Source organism: Thalassophryne amazonica, chromosome 7, assembly GCF_902500255.1.
Source record: "Thalassophryne amazonica chromosome 7, fThaAma1.1, whole genome shotgun sequence".
In the NCBI taxonomy this organism is placed as follows: domain Eukaryota; kingdom Metazoa; phylum Chordata; class Actinopteri; order Batrachoidiformes; family Batrachoididae; genus Thalassophryne; species Thalassophryne amazonica.
This window is the reverse complement of record NC_047109.1, coordinates 89,608,578-89,626,928: the sequence shown is the minus strand read 5'-3', so window position 1 is coordinate 89,626,928 and position 18,351 is coordinate 89,608,578. Positions and strand designations below refer to the sequence as shown.

General features: G+C 40.0%; 1 protein-coding gene across 1 annotated transcript in view; it reads right to left on the bottom strand.

Moving 5' to 3' along the window:
• Positions 1–2,941: 2,941 nt before the first annotated feature.
• The window catches only part of chn2 (chimerin 2), a 123,365-nt gene continuing 107,955 nt past the window's right edge, over positions 2,942–18,351 (bottom strand). Inside the window, exons 10-14 of the mRNA XM_034175008.1 lie at positions 10,987–11,160; positions 10,792–10,869; positions 3,436–3,573; positions 3,231–3,336; positions 2,942–3,152 (exon numbers count right to left, since the gene is read on the bottom strand). Of these exons, the coding sequence (XP_034030899.1) occupies positions 2,981–3,152; positions 3,231–3,336; positions 3,436–3,573; positions 10,792–10,869; positions 10,987–11,160 (668 nt within the window). The 3' untranslated portion in view covers positions 2,942–2,980. The remainder of the gene's footprint in view (positions 3,153–3,230; positions 3,337–3,435; positions 3,574–10,791; positions 10,870–10,986; positions 11,161–18,351) is intronic.

The following is an 18,351-nucleotide window of genomic DNA, read 5'->3' as shown; positions in this document are numbered from 1 at the left end:
GAAGTCATTAAATTTTGGTAATGATCTGGAACATGACCTGGATTCAGTAATTTGAGGATAGGGCCAATTTCAACCTTTTTGCATCTAACTTCATGAAGACGGGTCACAAAGGCTGAACAATTTAGCATTTGTTTCTCCTCATTGAACAAACTTATTAGAAAATAAAAAAAAAACTTGTGTAGTTCATGCAGTTTCTCTTTATAAATACATTTGCTGAAGATCTAAGGGTTTAACCACTGAATCTGAAACATGACGGTAAATGCGTAAAACAACGTCTCTTTGCCAAAGGGTATTCCATGTGACCTCAGTGACCCTATGGCCTTGGTGGAGGTTTGCGCTCTCCAAGTGCTTCTAGTTGTAAATGTTATCGACATATATGTGTGTGTGTGTCATTGCTTTAGGCTACACACACCAGCGCTCACGCACAGACTTTCTCTGAACATTTGGAGGAACTAAATTAGGTCACACTGTGCACAATTAAAGTTTTACACTCTTTAATAAATCATCATTTTGATAAATTACATTTTAATCATAACATCACAAAAATACATTTTGACAAAAAAAAAATGGATTTATAGAAACATTTCAAAGCAGTGAGTGAAACATGCTTGGTGCAAATTTAACCACTATGTGAAGATAACAGCAGCCACTGCGGAATGTTACTGGCATGTGGGAAGACAGACAAATCTTTTTTCTTTTTAGTAAAAACATCCCACAACAAAGCACGAAAAGTGAAATTTTTCCCAACTGCCAACTACCAACATGTCTGCTTACATGGCGAGGATGGAACATGATGTGAATAAAAAAAGGAGCAGTATTTAATTCAAATTCCTCACCAGACTGTTGCCTTAAATGAAAATACTGTAACAGGTCTCGCTCTCACTCTGGCACATTTTTTTGGATTTAGTCATCAGTTTATGAAGCATCATTCGCAGCAGCATTTATGCTTTTGAGAATATGATGCATGGTAAAAAAAAAATAAATAAACATCTGTACAAAATAAATCTTTACACTTTTTTTTTTTTTTGCAAAAAAGTGCTTCATGGGCAACCAACTGTCTCATTTTTAAGTTCACATGGTAACATATTTGTCATGTGAACATCATGTTAATTTGTAAAAAAAAAAAAAAAAAAAATGTTTTTACAACAAAATCATCCGTATACTCGAATTTTAACCTGGATTCCTGCAATGACACTCATAGGAAAATAAGTATTTGAACACCCTGCGATTTTGCAAGTTCTCCCACTTAGAAATCATGGAGGGCTCTGAAATTTTCATCTTAGGTGCATGTCCACTGTGAGAGACATAATAATAATAATAAAAAAAATCCGGAAATCACAATGTATGATTTTTTAATAATTTATTTGTATGTTACTGCTGCAAATAAGTATTTGATCACCTGTGAAAATCAATGTTAATATTTGGTACAGTAGCCTTTGTTTGCAATTACAGAGGTTAAACATTTCCTGTAGTTCTTGACCAGGTTTTCACACACTGCAGCAGGGATTTTGGTCCACTCCTCCATACAGATCTTCTCTAGATCTTTCAGGTTTGGAGTTTCAGCTCCCTCCAAAGATTTTCTATTGAGTTCAGGTCTGGAGACTGGCCAGGCCACTCCAGGACCTTGAAATGCTTCTTACGGAGCCCCTCCTTAGTTGCCCTGGCTGTGTGTTTGGGGTCATTGTCATGCTGGAAGACCCAGCCATGACCCATCTTCAATGCTCTTACTGAGGGAAGGAGGTTGTTTGTCAAAATCTCACAGTACATTACCCCATCCATCCTCCCTTCAATACGGTGCAGTCGTCCTGTCCCCTTTGCAGAAGAGCACCCCCAGAGTATGATGTTTCCACCCCCATGCTTCACGGTTGGGATGGTTTTCTTGGGGTAGTTCTCATCCTCTAAACATGGTAAGTGGAATTGACTCCAAAAAGCTCTATTCTGGTCTCATCTGACCACATGACCTTCTCCCATGCCTCCTCTGGATCATCCAGATGGTCACTGGTGAACTTCAAACAGGCCTGGACATGTGCTGGCTTGAGCAGGGGGACCTTGCTGCCCTGCAGGATTTTAAACCATGACAGCATCATGTGTTACTAATGTAATCTTTGTGACTGTGGTCCCAGCTCTCTTCAGGTCATTGACAAGGATCCTGTCTCGTTCTGAGCTTTCTCAGAATCATCCTTACCCCACAAAGTGAGATCCTGCATGGAATCCCAGACCGAGGGAGACTGACAGTCATCTTGTGTTTCTTACACTTTCTAATAAATAATCTTAACAGTTGTTGTCTTCTATCAAGGTGCTTGCCTGTTGTCCTGTAGTCCATCCCAGCCTTGTGCAGGTCTACAGTTTTGTCCCTGGTGTCCTTAGACAGCTCTTTGGTCTTGGCTATGGTGGAAAGGTTGGAGTGTGATTGATTGTGTGAACAGGTGTCTTTTATACAGGTAACAAGTTCAACCAGGTGCAATTAATACAGGTAAAGAATGCAGAATAAGAGGGCATGTTAAAGAAAAATTAACAGGTCTGTGTGAGCCAGAATTCTTGCTGGTTGGTAGGTGTTCAAATACTTATTTGCAGCAGTAACATACAAATAAGTTATTAAAAAAAAATCATACATTCTGACTTCTGGATTTTTTTTTAGATTATGTCTCTCACAGTGGACATGCACCTAAGATGAAAATTTCAGACCCCTCTATGATGAGCCTGCCTGGTACTGCACCAGGTACTGACAGCAGGGAATAGATACGAATAAAAAAAAAAGGGGGGGGGGGGGGGGTCTTTTCCACATACAAAAAAAAAAGTATGAAAAACTTTACAATAACTTTGTCTGCACGAAAACAACATCAACTGAAACAGTCATGCGAGAAAAAGAGAGAGTTCCAAGTTCAACTATTTTGAAACTTCATCAGAATTAAGGTGGTTGAATTTCCTGCTTGAAAGAATAAATAATTGTCTTATAAAGCCTTCATGCTGCAGTCCGGGCTCAAAATAAGACGTCTTCATGCTCGATCATAAGCTGCACCACTAATTTCTGCTGCCTCATATCATTCAGTGTTGTCAAGGCGTTCTGCTCCGGCGGCTGCATGAGCGTCGGACCGAAGACGATCCCCAGGTTTTCAGCATTCATTAAATTGTCCCTTTCAAACATCGTCACCCTGCGGAGATGAAGAGAACAGAAAAGATTTATATTTGAACGTCAGCTCGTCTTCTTCTGTGATGGCTGACAAACAGACCTCTTGAGGTGAGCCATCAGGTACCGCAGGGTCTCGTAGTGGGCCGGGGGCAGCTGCAGCAAGCCCTCATGGATGGCCTCCAGTCTGGACTCAGCGTCCGGACATTCTAGATGACATTAGTAAGCGGATTAGCAGCAGAGCCCTGCAGACCAGCACCACCAACTCATTATCAGCGTGAAATAATCCATAGCAGAGGGACTCTTACTTGCAGCCTGAATAAATTTGGAGTACAAGTCAAAGGGAATGACAGGAATGGGAAGGTCTCTTAAATAGAGCTTCAAAGCACCAGCAATGATGTTGATGTCTGCATAGGTACTGGCACTGATGTCAGCCTTTTCACCATCTGTTGATTGAGTAAAATACATATAAAAACATTAATAAATGAAATACTAATTGGGTAACTCACAAAAGTAAGAGACAGATGTTGTGCTTTTGTTGAAATCATATTTTGAATTGCAGTGTTGTGCAAATGTTTCAAGCACATTAAATCCACCTAAAACTTTTAGAATAACTTGAAGCGGAATACTGAATCAAATTAATGATAATGATTTTATTTAGCATTTTCAGACAAAAACATTCAGTGCTGTACATAAAAAAGAACAGCAAATAAGATAAAAAATTTGAACAAATAAAGTAAAAATTTGTGATCACTAAAAACATTTAAATATATAATTTGTTTTAAGTGGTTTCCTGCAACTTATATGAAAACCTGGTTGTATTTCCAATCATTTTATTACTGTGTGACAAAGTTTTTATTTTTGTATGAAAATTCCAAAGAAGTCAGAGGAGGTCATGTTATTGCCCATTTGTTTGTTTGTGTGTCTGCAGTGGTGGGCACACTTCCGATAATCCGATAATAATAATAATTATCGAAGATAAAGTTTTCATTATTGGATTATCTTTTCCAGGGCTGTGAAATGAAAACTGTAAAATTCAAGGAAAATTCGCAGGGGGTCTGGGGGGGCGCAGCTCCCCAGGAGCCAGGGTCTAGGGCCTTGTGGGGCCCCAGAAACCAAATTAAATTTTCATCTACTGATACATTTTCAACATCTCCTGGAAGAAGAAATCTCAAAATCAGTGCATATTTTATTGATCCTAGATTCAACCTTTCATTCGAACCATCAATGATCATGTTGAAATAACAGAATACGACCTGGAATGATTTTCCTTTTAATTATAAACCAAATTATGCATTAACTCAGAACAATTAAACTACATGAAATTCATGAAGACTGAAAAGACTGTTAAACCATGTCAAAAACCACAGCTAAAGACTGTAGAATATTTTAAAAATCAGGGTAAAATATCAATAACATACCTTATAGAAAAAAAGCCACACATTCTTGTGTAAATTCCTGTAAATCCACTCAAAGCCACAGTGTCTTTTTTCCCATGAAAAAAGTCTACATTAATAAAAACTAATTTACATTGTGTCAGGGCTTGAGTTTTGTTCTTTTGTGTTATCAGGTTTTTGGTTTATTTATTCTTTTGTTGGGATTTTTCTGCTTGGGTCTGTCTGTCTCTGTTTCTCTTATTGGTTCTTGGTAATGGGTGCTTCTCTTTCTCTCTCTGGCCACGCCCTGCTTCTGGTGCTTTCCATGTGCACCTGTTCCTGATTTGCTGATTGCCACCTGGGGTTTTATAAGCTCACTGGGTGGTATTGTTCTCCGCCAGTTTGTCGTGCCTTGTGCCTGCATTCCAGCTCTGTACCTGTGTTCTTGTTCCTGCCTGCCTCATAGTGTGTACCTGACCTCCTGCCTGTTGTTTTGACCAAATTCATGTAGCCTAAATTCATTCAAAGCCACAATGTCTTTTTTTTTTCCAATGAAAGAAAGTCTAGATTAATGAAAGAAAAAAAATGCACATAATCTTTTCTGAAATCCTGTTTGAACAGCACAATGTTTATTTTCCATAGAAAAAAAAATCTTACCACTTTTCCTGTTTATCTTTCAGGTGTGTTCATGAAGCCAGCAACAATTCCACGGATTCTTGTCTTTCTCGCCATCTTCGCTCTGTCTGATGTCACTCTGTGACACAGACATGCTGCAAAATTCTTCTTTTAAAAACTTGAAAGTTCTAAAAGTGTGCGATGTCCACATGCTACATTTAGCTAAGCTTTGCACAGGAGCCACAGTGTCACCGCAGCAACCAACCAGTCCCGCTTTACGACAACTGTCGTAACAGCCAGGCTTTGAGTGGCATTTTTCCTCTGCGAATCTCCGCGGATCCGAGGAAACTGATTTGTATCTGTAGCACACAGATCAGTGTCCGCGGACTTATAAAACTTGCATGATGTCGTAAAAAAAAGAACGCTTTGCGATAAGCATTTTAAAAACTCAGCAACAATCACAATTAAAGAGTACAACACTAACACCCCCCACCACCACCCCGCCCATGATGAAATCCGCGGAATCCCGCGGAGTTTTCACAGCTCCGCTTTTCAGATAATTTTGAAAAATATTATCGGGATAATTATCTTGCGATTTAATTTTTGTCCGATAATTTCTAGACCATTAACATGGTAAATAGATATGTAAATTTTTAGACCGTTAACATGGTAAACAGATATGTAGTTCTACCCTCTGCAAACAGTGGAGAGCTGTTCTTATAAGAAACCACTCTAACCTCTGCAAGTAAAGGAGAACTGGTCACCAAAAAAAAAAAACATTTCTTTTTACACCATACTGATACACTGCCAATATCACCCAAGTCATCCAGAGGCACACATTTTTAACTTATGGTTTCAATTTTAACCAAACTTATTTCGGACAAGTTATTTAAATTAACGTCACTTCTGAAGTTTTATAAAGTGAAAATATCAGATATATGTTTTAGTTTTAAAGTAATGCGCTAATTTTTAAGGTTTTAGTGTGGGCATGCTGTGCCCAGCAGTGCATTATGGGTAGGATAGGGTAATCTCAGTACGGTAATCTCAGTACGTTCACAACAGGAGAAATGCATTTGAGACACTCTGATCAGGACAACAGCATTAAACTCTAGTGCCTAAAACAAAGTTTAAAATAAAACAAAACAAAAAAACATTACAAGACAGCTCTGCGGTGTTTGCACAGGCACAAGAATATCAAACAGATTTGATTTTCATCTGACCATACGATCGCCGATCAGGAGGTGGTCGTGAGATGTTAAATGCAGCTTGTTACTCCATGTATACTAAACGATGCAGGACGCGCGATTAACCTGAAACTCAGTGCAATCCAAAAAATTCTCACATGAATAAAAAATCAGCTGGAAAAGGGCCAAAACTCGTACTGGCACCAGTAGTTGACAGTGTTCTACTTATTTTGACACCGGTTATATCAGACGGTTATCTAATTACAACTTGGCTTTTTTTTTTGAAAATGCCTTTTTTTTTAATACCAATAAAAAATGGCATATTTTACAAAAGCACATTTGTCTGTAAACACCAACACACAACACACCTCACATTAACGTGTTTACATAGAATTAATCAACCAGTCGGTGTAGCGGAGGCACATTTTACCCAGAATGCCATCTGTCTGTTTGTTACAAAACTTCAGAATTAGTGCATTATTCAACATTAAAAGATATATCTTAACTTTGCACAAATGACAGAATTGACATTAATTGAGTTATTCTATCAGTCTTCATTTTATTTATACACCAAACCATAACTCAGGAGGGCTTTATTTTCCAAGACCTCGGCCTGATGGCAGTGCCGTGATTGGTTAGAGTTGAGCTTTCTGGTTTTTCTCAGTTGCGTCTGTGCTGGAAGCCATGTAGTAAAGTAGAGCTTTCAGCAGGGGGGAGGACGCTGAAAGACAGAAGTGCTGACTCGTTGTTTGGGTCTGTTGTTGCTTTTGATGCTTCCAGAAGCGATCCGGTGTTAAAGCTCAAAATCAGCATGTTCGTAGTTGCAAATATACCAGAGACAATGCTGGAATTTATCGGTTATGTGTAACCAGGCTGTTCACTGTTTGTGAACAGCCTGGAGCCCACAGTTTTTTATATATTATTATGAAATATTTTATTGAAAATTCATATCCTGATAGGCAAGAACTGATTAAATTTTCAATGTCATAGGTCAAAGGGCAAAATCAGAAAAACAAATCTTGCAAAACTGGAAAAGTCCCTATCTTTAACACTGAATGAATTTTCAAAAATTCATAACTCTGTCAAAAAAGATAAAAATTTCTTTCATATTTGACAGCGTTATGTAGGATGGTATCCTTTATCGATGGACAAAGTTTGATCCGGGGATATGATCCAGATAACAGATTTTGTGGCTATTTAAATTTAACATTGAAAACCCCCATTTAATGTATATTTTACATTATATCTTAATCAAACGTGCCCCAATCACGCTCATATTTGAAAGTGATGTGCAGACTGACACTCACTATCACCCGACAAAGTTTGATCCGGTGTCCCATTGAGATGAGGTGAACGTCGAGATGAGGTGCATTGCGCTACTGCACATGCATGCACTTTTGCACTGTTTCTTTCTCTTTTTGCTCTGTATGCATCACTCTGCATTTAATCATTAGTGATCGATCTCTGCCCCCCTCCACAGCATGTCTTTTTCCTGGTTCTTTCCCTCAGCCCCAACCAGTCTCAGCAGAAGACTGCCCCTCCCTGAGCCTGGTTCTGCTGGAGGTTTCTTCCTGTTAAAAGGGAGTTTTTCCTTCCCACTGTAGCCAAGTGCTTGCTCATAGGGGGTCGTTTTGACTGTTGGGGGTTTTCATAATTATTGTATGGCCTTGCCTTACAATATGAAGCGCCTTGGGGCAACTGTTTGTTGTGATTTGGCGCTATATAAAAAAAAAGATTGATTGATTGATGCATGCGCACATCGCTCTGCCCCGGACTTGAAGACGTCACCCGTCGAGATGAGGTGCCTCGTGTAACTGCACATGGGGAGATGATGTAACTCGCTCATGTGCATGCGCATTTTGTTTTTTTTGTGTTTTTTTCCATCAAAGTTGGTTTTTTTTATTAATTGTATTCAGTGTATTTAAAGCCTAGTAAGTAAAACATTTTCTGTTTTTTACGTTAGGAGCATAAATGTATGTACGAGGGCTGTCCATAAAGTATAGGTCCTTTTTATTTTTTTCAAAAACTATATGGATTTTATTCATATGTTTTTACGTCAGACATGCTTGAACCCTCGTGCGCATGCGTGAGTTTTTCATTCACGTCTTTCATTAAAAAAATCTCCTTTAACAGTGGAATATCCGGATAAAATGCTGAAACCGACTTCTTCTGAAACTTCTCTGTTCTCTCACAACGTCCTGGATCAATAGAGCCTGAAATGTGGAGGTTTTCAGCTTGAAACAGGCTGACGACGGCGCCTGAGAGCGCTGCACGACGTCTCGCTCCGTGGGAAGTCCTTAACGCGACAGTATCACCTCAAAATCTCTCATCAGCCGTTAAAATTTTCACCGAAAACCAGCTTAATTTTTCGAACCGTGTCCACTTCGATGTGCCTTACAGGTTTAGAAAAAAATTTTGATCAAACAAAGTGCCAGTCTCTCAGCAACTTCTCAGACAAAGGAATTCCGACGAGGGGCTGGACGACTCCTCCCACAAGGAGTGCTCACAGGCGAATGACGTCACCGACAGGCGTGGAAAAACTCACGCATGCGCACAAGGGTTCAAGCATGTCTGACATAAAAACATATGAATGAAATCCATATAGTTTTTGAAAAAAATAAAAAGGACCTATACTTTATGGACAGCCCTCGTATATGTATATTTTGCCTGTCGAAATAAGCTAACTCCAGGTTAAAAATACTTATCGTTTTATAATGAGTAGATTTTATACATTACTACGTTCGGATGAACAATTTCTACATTTACTTGCCCATCAAAATAAGCGAACTTCGTCAAGTAATTTTTTCAGTGTACACATATGCAGTTACGTGAGGAACCTCAGCTCGACAACGCACTTCATCTCGACAGACTTATCTGTCAAGCGGAGGTGCCACGCAACTCATCTTGACGACGCACCTGATCTCGACAGAACACCGGATCTAATCCGGATTGTGGATTTTGTAGACATTTGAATGTAATATTGAAAAGCCCATTTGGTGTACATTTTGCATTATATCTCAATCAAAAGTGCCTCAATCACTCTCATTTGTGACAATGAAGTGCAAACTGGCACTTTCAATGAATAGACCAAGTTTGATCTGATCCATACTGCAGATTTAGTGGATATTTGATTTTCACATTGAAAAGCCCTCTTGATCTATATATTTTATATTATATTTTAGCTTATGAAAAGCCACTCTGAACAGAACTTTGACCTTGAAAATATTTTCCAAGGTAAACATTTGTGGAACTGGAAACTAGTGTTGATGGAGGTTTGTGCTCTACGTGCGCAGTGCTCTAGTTAATTGATTTGTTTCTTTAATAAAATAGAAAAAAACATAATTTGTTTTTTGTTGGAAAAGTAACCTATACACATTTCAAACATGATTTTGTGTTGATACACTGAAGAATAGGGAGGAAAAAACACCTTCAAACATGACATTTTTCTGCACAGAGTTGTAGAGCGCATCAAACATTTGTGCTGTACCACAGTTCAAGATTAATAACTCCCACACATGCTTAATCCTCTGAATCTCAAGCAGTTTCTGGGAATGTTTTGCTCCTGACACATTTTGTTTCATTGTGGCCTCATATTTCATTGCACCTGCAAGTCTTGCACCTCTATGGAAACAGCACAGCAGAAACTTTTTTGTGCAGCTTGACACTGTTATATAATAGACATAACAAAGAAAAAACAAAAGGTGAATTTCTTTGATAATTTATTTTATTTTTATAAAATGTAAAGAAAGTAGAACCTTTATTATGCATTTTTGACAAGTGTCACAAATATTGGGTAGGAAATGTAGACTCTGCATGCTGTACATATAGTATCTATCTGTTTCTGTACCGTTATCTCTCACAACAGCATCTTTCTGTTCTTTCCATCTTTTCTTGTCTGATCCGGCCTGTAGTTCAAAAATTTGCTGAATATTTGTCATGTTACTGTTGGTCTTAGCCGAGTCATTCAAGGCTTTCCAGTTGCACTGAGGCATGCAGAATTTTTCTTTTGTTTCACATGATCTGAGTCACATAAACAGTATTTGGGTCATGAAAATAGTTTATTTTTGGAAAAATGTTTAAATGAGACATGTAGAATAAATTGATTTGATGAAATATTATTTTAAGCTTAGATTTGTTTTCTTTTGGGACAAGGGATTTTGGTGCATTTTGGACCATCGTAAATGTGAAAACCCGATGATAATTTCTATTTTTACAGTTTCTGGCTATGAAAGAAAGTGTAATTTTGGTGATTTATTTTATTATTAGTATTATAATGTGACCATACCTTTCAAACTAACTTGTGAGTTGTGAGTTTTGAGTTTTGAGCAATTAATATTTGGATTGTAACAATCAATCAAACATCAAGTTCACCATTTTTATCAAAATTTGAGGGCGCCAAAAAAAATCTTACAAGCGCATTTATACAAAACTACAAATCAAACCCTCAGCTATCTGAATACTGGAGCAGAAAAAGTACACTTCAACAAACCTCGATCAAAGGAGAGCCTCACATCCTCAATGTGCTCTGAAAAACCCGACACTCTGTAGAGACCCTCAGATTTCATACCTGTGGAGGTAAAACAAAGAAGATTTTTGTGCCATTTTATGTCTTTTTAATCTTAGATGTCAAATAAAGCCTGGTTAATCACATCAAAATGTCTGTAACTGTTTGTTTGCATTTGACCTCTTAGCTCTATCTCTCGAATGCACATGTCCACCACCATGGGCCGCGTGGTGTTGTGCGCCTTGACGAGCGTGGTGAGGTCACAGCTGAACACTTTCTTTATCCTGCGCAGGTCCGGCTGGCAGTCACTGGGAACCAGTTTGGAGCACTGTTTGTGCACATTCAGCCCACAATCTGGAAGCGTGACAAAGTGAAACACACAGTACTGTAGAGTGACGATAACACAACAATCACAGTAAGTCTGTGATACTGAGACAGTCTTCACTGCTGCACAGCTGCAGTCTGTGGCTGATAAGAGTCAGCATGGCGATTTTCTTTTTTAATGTTTGAGTGTGAATTTGAGAGTGATACTTGCAGATGGAGACAATATTGTTTAAAAAGATGATATTCTGTGTGCTGATTTTCTGTGGGAGGCTGTTGCAGGAGATAAGAGACGGTACAGGGAGCGTGGAAGGACAAAACCGATCTCTTATTTCCCACAGCACACGAGGTGTCTGATGATACTAGCGTTTGCCTTTAGGCTTATCGGTGCGGCAAATGTCTCAACAACAAGCACTTTGTTTACACGGAAAACAGCCAAGTGAATATTAGTTTTAGCAGTGTGTCCTCGCACTCAACAAATCTTGTGAACGATGAAAGTGCCGCTGAACCATAACATGCAGTCAGGCCAGATCTGCTGCTATATATGAGTCTCACCTGATTATTAACCAGACAAATAACGCTTTTTATAGGAATAATGTCAGAATACGCCATATAACACACCGTAGCAAAACTGCTGTGTGGGCCGTCAGAAGAGGAGGTACTGCTGGCCCACCACCAGAGGGCGCCCTGCCTGAAGTGCGGGCTTCAGGCACGAGAGGGCGCTGCCGCCACGGACACAGCCGGGGGTGACAGCTGTCACTCATTATCTCTTGACAGCTGTCACCCATCTACACTACATCATCTCACTCCATAAAGACCGGACGTCATCTCCACCTCGTTGCCGAGATATCATCTACCTGTGAAGGTAATATTCTCTGCTGTATCTAAAACTGTCATAGTCTGAACTCTTTTTGCAGCCGCTTTCCTGTGGTGTGCCTTATCTGCTGGATTGGCGTTTGGTGTGAACAGCGACGGCTTCGCTTCACACCCAAACCAGATAAGTGGTTTAACAGGAGCTGCACGAGTGTGTGATTAGAGGTGGAGGTGACTTTCCACCTTCTGACTGTTTTTGTTACTGGGTGTGCACACACCCACATCTCACTGTTTGTGCTCCTCGCCAGCAGTACCAGATCCGACAGTCAGGGACGGTGATCACCTGGGAATTCGGGACTTGGCGGCTCCAGTATTCACCAGGTTCTGTGGCGGTGGAAATCGTGTGGTCCTGGCTCTTCTCAGGACAGACGTCTTCTATCCTCGAGCCTGCCCACACGTCACCTTGGTGTATTGACTGCTATCAGATTCTGTGATTGTCTGTATAATCGTTGTGCACATTCACAACATTAAATTGTTACCTTTTGGCTCATCTATTAACCGTTCATTTGCGCCCCCTGTTGTGGGTCCGTGTCACTACACTTTCCCCAACAAAAACATCCAGTTAAAAGTGTTTTTTTTTACTGCATCTCAGTAATAGTTAAAGTGTAGGTGACACGTTATGGCATGTTTTACTGAATATCTGAGACTAAAATTAAACAACAGTTTGAAATTTATGTTTTCTTGGTATCCATTTACTGAAGTGATAAATATTCAGATTTTCAACCGCATGCCACTAAAAACCAGGAACTTCCAGCCCAGTCACAACATTGCAGAAGAAGGAGGAAATGACATCAGAACAAGACCCAATAATAGCCCCATTAATCTATGCATTAATTTATGGATTTTTACAGGGTATTGACAGCCCCGTTTCCACCGAGTGGTTCGGGTAAGAGCTGCACCGTGTTTTCAGTGTGAGAATGGTTCATTCTCGCCGGCAAAATCCTTTTAATTTGATAAGCGTATACTTGCACGGTGTCCACGACTTCTCCACTCTACACGGAGGCAAAACCGAGTATTTTCAGATTTTTTTTTTTTGTTTGTTTTATTGTTTTGTGGATCATGACATAATTTTACCGCGTGAGACAATATAAGCAGATGGGAGTCTTTCAACTTGCAGCACAAAGCGGCTCGTGCAAGAGCAAAGACTACAGCTGGCGCTGTAACCCGGCACCAAACTCCCGTGTGACAAATGGACTTTTCTTCAACCAAGATAGAAGGAATTAAATTATTTTCAGACGATGTTTTGTAACGGTGGCTAAGTTTTCAGATGATCTCATTGAAACGGACAGGTAAGACTATATTATTTGCCTTCTGTGAATGGTTTTAATATTTAATAATAACATATTACGCTACTAATGTACAGTACATTAACTGTATTCTAAAAGGAAACAATATTTATTTTAAAAATAGCTGATATTTTCAGTCCCTTGTGTCATTTTTCAGATGTGAAATGTATGTACCTTTTTCTAAGGAAAAAAATCCTCACTTCCTCATCACTTTTTTCTGATGTCAAGGACAGTAAAACAAACTTTAATTTTTTTTTTTTTTTTTATGAGTCGATTATGACCACAAAGCTGGGGAAAAAAAGTTTTCATCTGCTGCATGCCAAAATCGCCTTATTTATTTATTTTATAATCACCATTCTGTGTTCTGAACCCTGCCAATATCATCACTGTTGTCAGACTGAAGGTTTTCCTCCAAGGTTTAGTCTCCCTCATTGTGGTCTAAATAAGGCTCAAAATCATAAGGCTGTGTCCCCACAGCTGCTTCAGAAAAACCTTCAGACTGGACTTAAAAAAAAGCTCCACACTCGAAAAAAAAATTCTTCCGAAAACATCTCTTCCTCCGCTGTGTTTTACAATTGATTTGGCTTGAATCAGCAGCTTCCATTCTGGTGATGACGTAGCAACAATATTGGTGCGGCTGAGGGCTGAAATAGAGTGCAGACATCAGACAGCTGCTGTTTATCGTTCACCTGCGCACTTATCATTGACTTTTATTGCTCAGGATTTTTTAAAATATCAACATTCATCAGTTTTAGTAATTATTTGTGCACATTTTTTGGTGTCACCTACACTTTAAGGCCAGAGACCTCAATTGAACATTTTTGAACATCTGATCAAATTGAACACTTTTCCTGAAAATAAATAAATAAAATAAAATCATATTTTCACCAATAACATGTCACAAACAGATGAGAAAACTGTTGAACTGGTGAGTCAAACTTAACACAATAATTTAATTAAATTTATTTAATAGAACAGAATAGAGTTTTATTGTCATTGTACATACATACAACGAAATTTGTCCTTTGCATTTAACTCATCCTAATTACAGTTAGACACAATCCAACCACTAGGAGCAGTGAGTTGCCACAGTCCGGCAACCGGGGACTAACTCCAGATGTAGACGCTGCCTTGGTCAGGGGCAGAGAAAGGAGCAGATCCTTAAAAAGCATGTTTTTGATTGTGGGAGGAAACCTGCACTGGCATGGGGAGAACATACAAACTCCACACAGAAAGGACGGGAAACAATCCCACAACCTTCTTCTTATTGAGTCATCAGTGCTAACCACTCAGTCCCTGTGCTGCCCCCAAAAAAGTACTGGATAGCATCCGTGGTTCGTACCCGTGGAAAGGGAAGAGATTAACATATTCTACAGTGAGAATTGTTGGTCGAAGTAATCACTGAGCTACGCCAGTACAGCATTTTATTTGTATAGTGACAAATCACAACAACGCTGCCTTAAGGCACTTCACACAAGTAACGTCAATAAAAAAGAATCACATTTGAATCCAACTTATGGTGATGGGAAGGGGAAACAAAATGCTTTTCTATGTTGAATCGGAAAAACTACAGAGGATCTTCAGACAGCACAAAATCCCAGTTTACTTTAAACCGATTAACACCTTGAGACAGAAATTAGTTCACCCTAAGGACAGGATCCCTAGTTACAAACAGAGCAATGTAGTGTATTCTATCAGATGTCAGGAAAACTGTAATGAACACTACATAGGTGAGACTAAGCAACCTTTACACAAAAGGCTATACCAGCACCGCAGAGAGGGCGCCAGTGGACCTCAGTCTGCAGTTCATCTCCACCTGAAAGACACTAACCACACGTTTGAGGACAAGGAAGTTAAAATCTTAGCTAGAGAGAAGAAATGGTTTGAGAGAGGGGTTAAAGAGGCATTCTATGTGAAACAGTTGAAACCCAGCCTTAACCGGGGAGGGGGTCTGAGACACGCTTTGTCCCCTGTTTACAATGGGGTACTCAGGTCAAAGCAGTTTCAGTCTTTTGTTCATGGTAATGAGTCATTCACGTCATCAGGAGAGTCGTCAAGGGAGCCATCAGGAGAGGCTTCCGTCCCATCATTAGGAGGGACAGCTGCCCTGTCATTAGGAGAGTGCTTACTAGAGCACAATAGGTGCTAATTAGAGCTATTGTTTAGTCACCAGCCTATAGCAGTCGGCCTCTCAGTAGGAGGGGTCTGGTTAGGTTTAAAACTCCAGCTTTTGTGGCTTCTGTTTATTCTTCTCTACAAGAGTCAAGACAGAAGTCAGACTACCAGAGCAAGAATTTTAGCTGAGGAAGCTTCTGCGATTTGAAGCGAAACATCCTCGCGTCAAGCAACCCAGTCCAGTCGAAGATTCAAGCTTCTCTAATATAAGACATTAACTCCTGTTTAAGACTAATTTTATGTAATTTCTATTTCTACTTCCTTACTGCAATATTGCAATATTGCACAATTTAAGTTAATATCCATTTAAGTGGAATGACTCTTTATGTTTCCGCTTTCAGCTCAAGGTTGGCACAGTAGATCCATATAAGGATTTGGCACAAGTTTTACACCGGATGTGCTTCCTGATGCAACTCCAGTTGGAGAAACACTCATATAGTCCCCAGTCCCCCAACCAAGTACTAATTAGGACCCACTCTGCTTCAACAGCTGCACTAAGCAGAATGACTCAAATCATAATTACCGATTAGGTGAATTAAAAAATTGTATGATTATTATATGCAATATAAATGATAATATACTGCAACCCCACCCCGCCCCAAAACTTTCCCTACCACCAACAACACAATGCCCAGTCTGAACTATCCAAAACCTCTTCAGCAAGTCAAGAATTATGATTAATGAAGACACCAAAACATGAATTCCTGGAGTTGAATCTGAGTGGTATCTCTGTCTAATCAACATCTGACAATCGTACAGACTTTCAGTCAAATTTAAAATATGGCTTACAGGGGAATAAATCAAACCAGATCAGCAAATAAAGGAGGTATGAGAAGCCCTGTGTTACAAAAGCTGGTGACAGCTGTAGCATGTTGAACAATTGTCTCTTTGTCCACAGACGCACACTGGACAGGGCGTAGAACTGGGAAGAGACATATCAGGTGATGCCTACAAGGACACGTTTGGACACAAGATATCACTAGTTGGGTTTCCATTACAGATTTGCACAAACGTTAAGCGATATTTTCAGAATGTTGACCAAAAAAAAAAAACTATTGGGAAATGCCAGTATTTCCATTGAGTGACAGATTTTGTCCTCTTCTGAAGAAGAACTGTATTTCCAATAGTAATAGCAATGAAATTGTAAGGCATCAACAACATCCAGAAACGCCACCGCCTTCTCTGGGCCCAAGCTCATTTTAAATGGACAGACGCAAAGTGGAAAAGTGTGCTGTAGTCTGATGAGTCCACATTTCAAATTGTTTTTGGAAATCATGGATGTCGTGTCCTCTGGACAAAAGAGGGAAACGCGGGCCATCCAGATTGTTACCAGTGCAAAGTTCAAAAGCCAGCATCTGTGATGGTATGGGAGTGTGTTAGTGCCCATGGCATGGGCAACTTACACATCTGTGATACCACCATCAATGCTGAAAGGTACATCCAGGTTTTGGAGCAACACATGCTGCCATCCAAGCAACGTCTTTTTCAGGGATGTCCCTGCTTATTTCAGCAAGACAATGCCAAGCCACATTCTCCACGTGTTACAACAGCATGGCTTCATAGTAAAGGAGTGCAGGTTCTAGACTGGCCTGCCTGCAGTCCAGACCTGTCGCCCATTGAAAATGTGTGGCGCATTATGAAGCGCAAAATACGACACACGGTGTGAAGGGGCCATAAGGAAAGTTTCTTTTTGGTTACCAGGACTTTGATCGTAACGTTAGCACAAATGTTTTGAGAACGTTAGATCTAATGTTCTGGGCACGTTTTTAAGGAAAGTTTCTTTTTGGTTACCAGGACGTTTGATCGTAATGTTAGCACAAATGTTTTAAGAATGTTAGAGCTAATGTTCTGGGAACGTTTTTAAGGAAAGTTTCTTTTTTGCTTACCAGGACATTTGCTCATAAAATTAGCACAAACATTTTGAGAATGTTAGACCTAATGTTCTGGGAACGTTTTTAAGGGCCCCTTCACACATAACATGATTTGAAGCCGACTAGCACACGAAGGAGGGATTGCATGCCATTCATGAAAAATCGGAGCTGCCTCCAACGCCTTGTACACCTGTCGCTACAATTATTCGCACACACCAGCAGCAAAAGACAGACAGTGCCCTGTGAGAGCCCATTCGATCCCTCTGTCTCGCGGCAAGTGTCGACCAAATTCCAGGTGTCACACACGAACATCCAACAGCGCTTGCTTGGCATTTAGAAAATGTGGGGTCATTAGCGCTGTCAGCACGAAAATAGTGAGCAGATGATCGCTTTCGAGCTGGATGTGAAATTTGTCTAAATGCCCCCATGAGTGTGGCGTTGTGGCATGCATGTGTATCGCATGCATGCACATGTGTTGTGTCCCCCCCCCCAAAACACATGTGGCGTATGTGTTTTGTGCCCCCCCCCCGCTCCCCCTACACATATGGCATGTGTGTGGGGGGGCACACTTGTATAAAATGCCTATATGTATGTACAGACGTGGTTATTTAACTGCAGGGTTCTGTATTGGGTCCCCTTTTATTTATTTTTTATATCAACCCACTGATTTTCACTAATTATACACCAAAATCTCATCTATCAGTGCCCAGTGATTGTATTAATTATTTATATACCCGGCTGGACATATTAAGACATAATGTGAGCGCACTACTGCATTCATGTCATTTCATGGACTGTACGTCTGTGACCATGGATCATCTACAGAGAAACAGGTGGGTCATACTTGTCTTGTTCGCTCGATAATAGGGATTCAATAAAATGCTGTGTTTTTTTTATGATGTGTGGTTTTTATTTATTTATTTTTTCTCCACAGCAGAGACATGATGTGGTGCAACACGTTCCAGCTGCACACGCACGAGCGTGCACAAAACCGTCACCAGTGTGTCGTCTACGCCTGT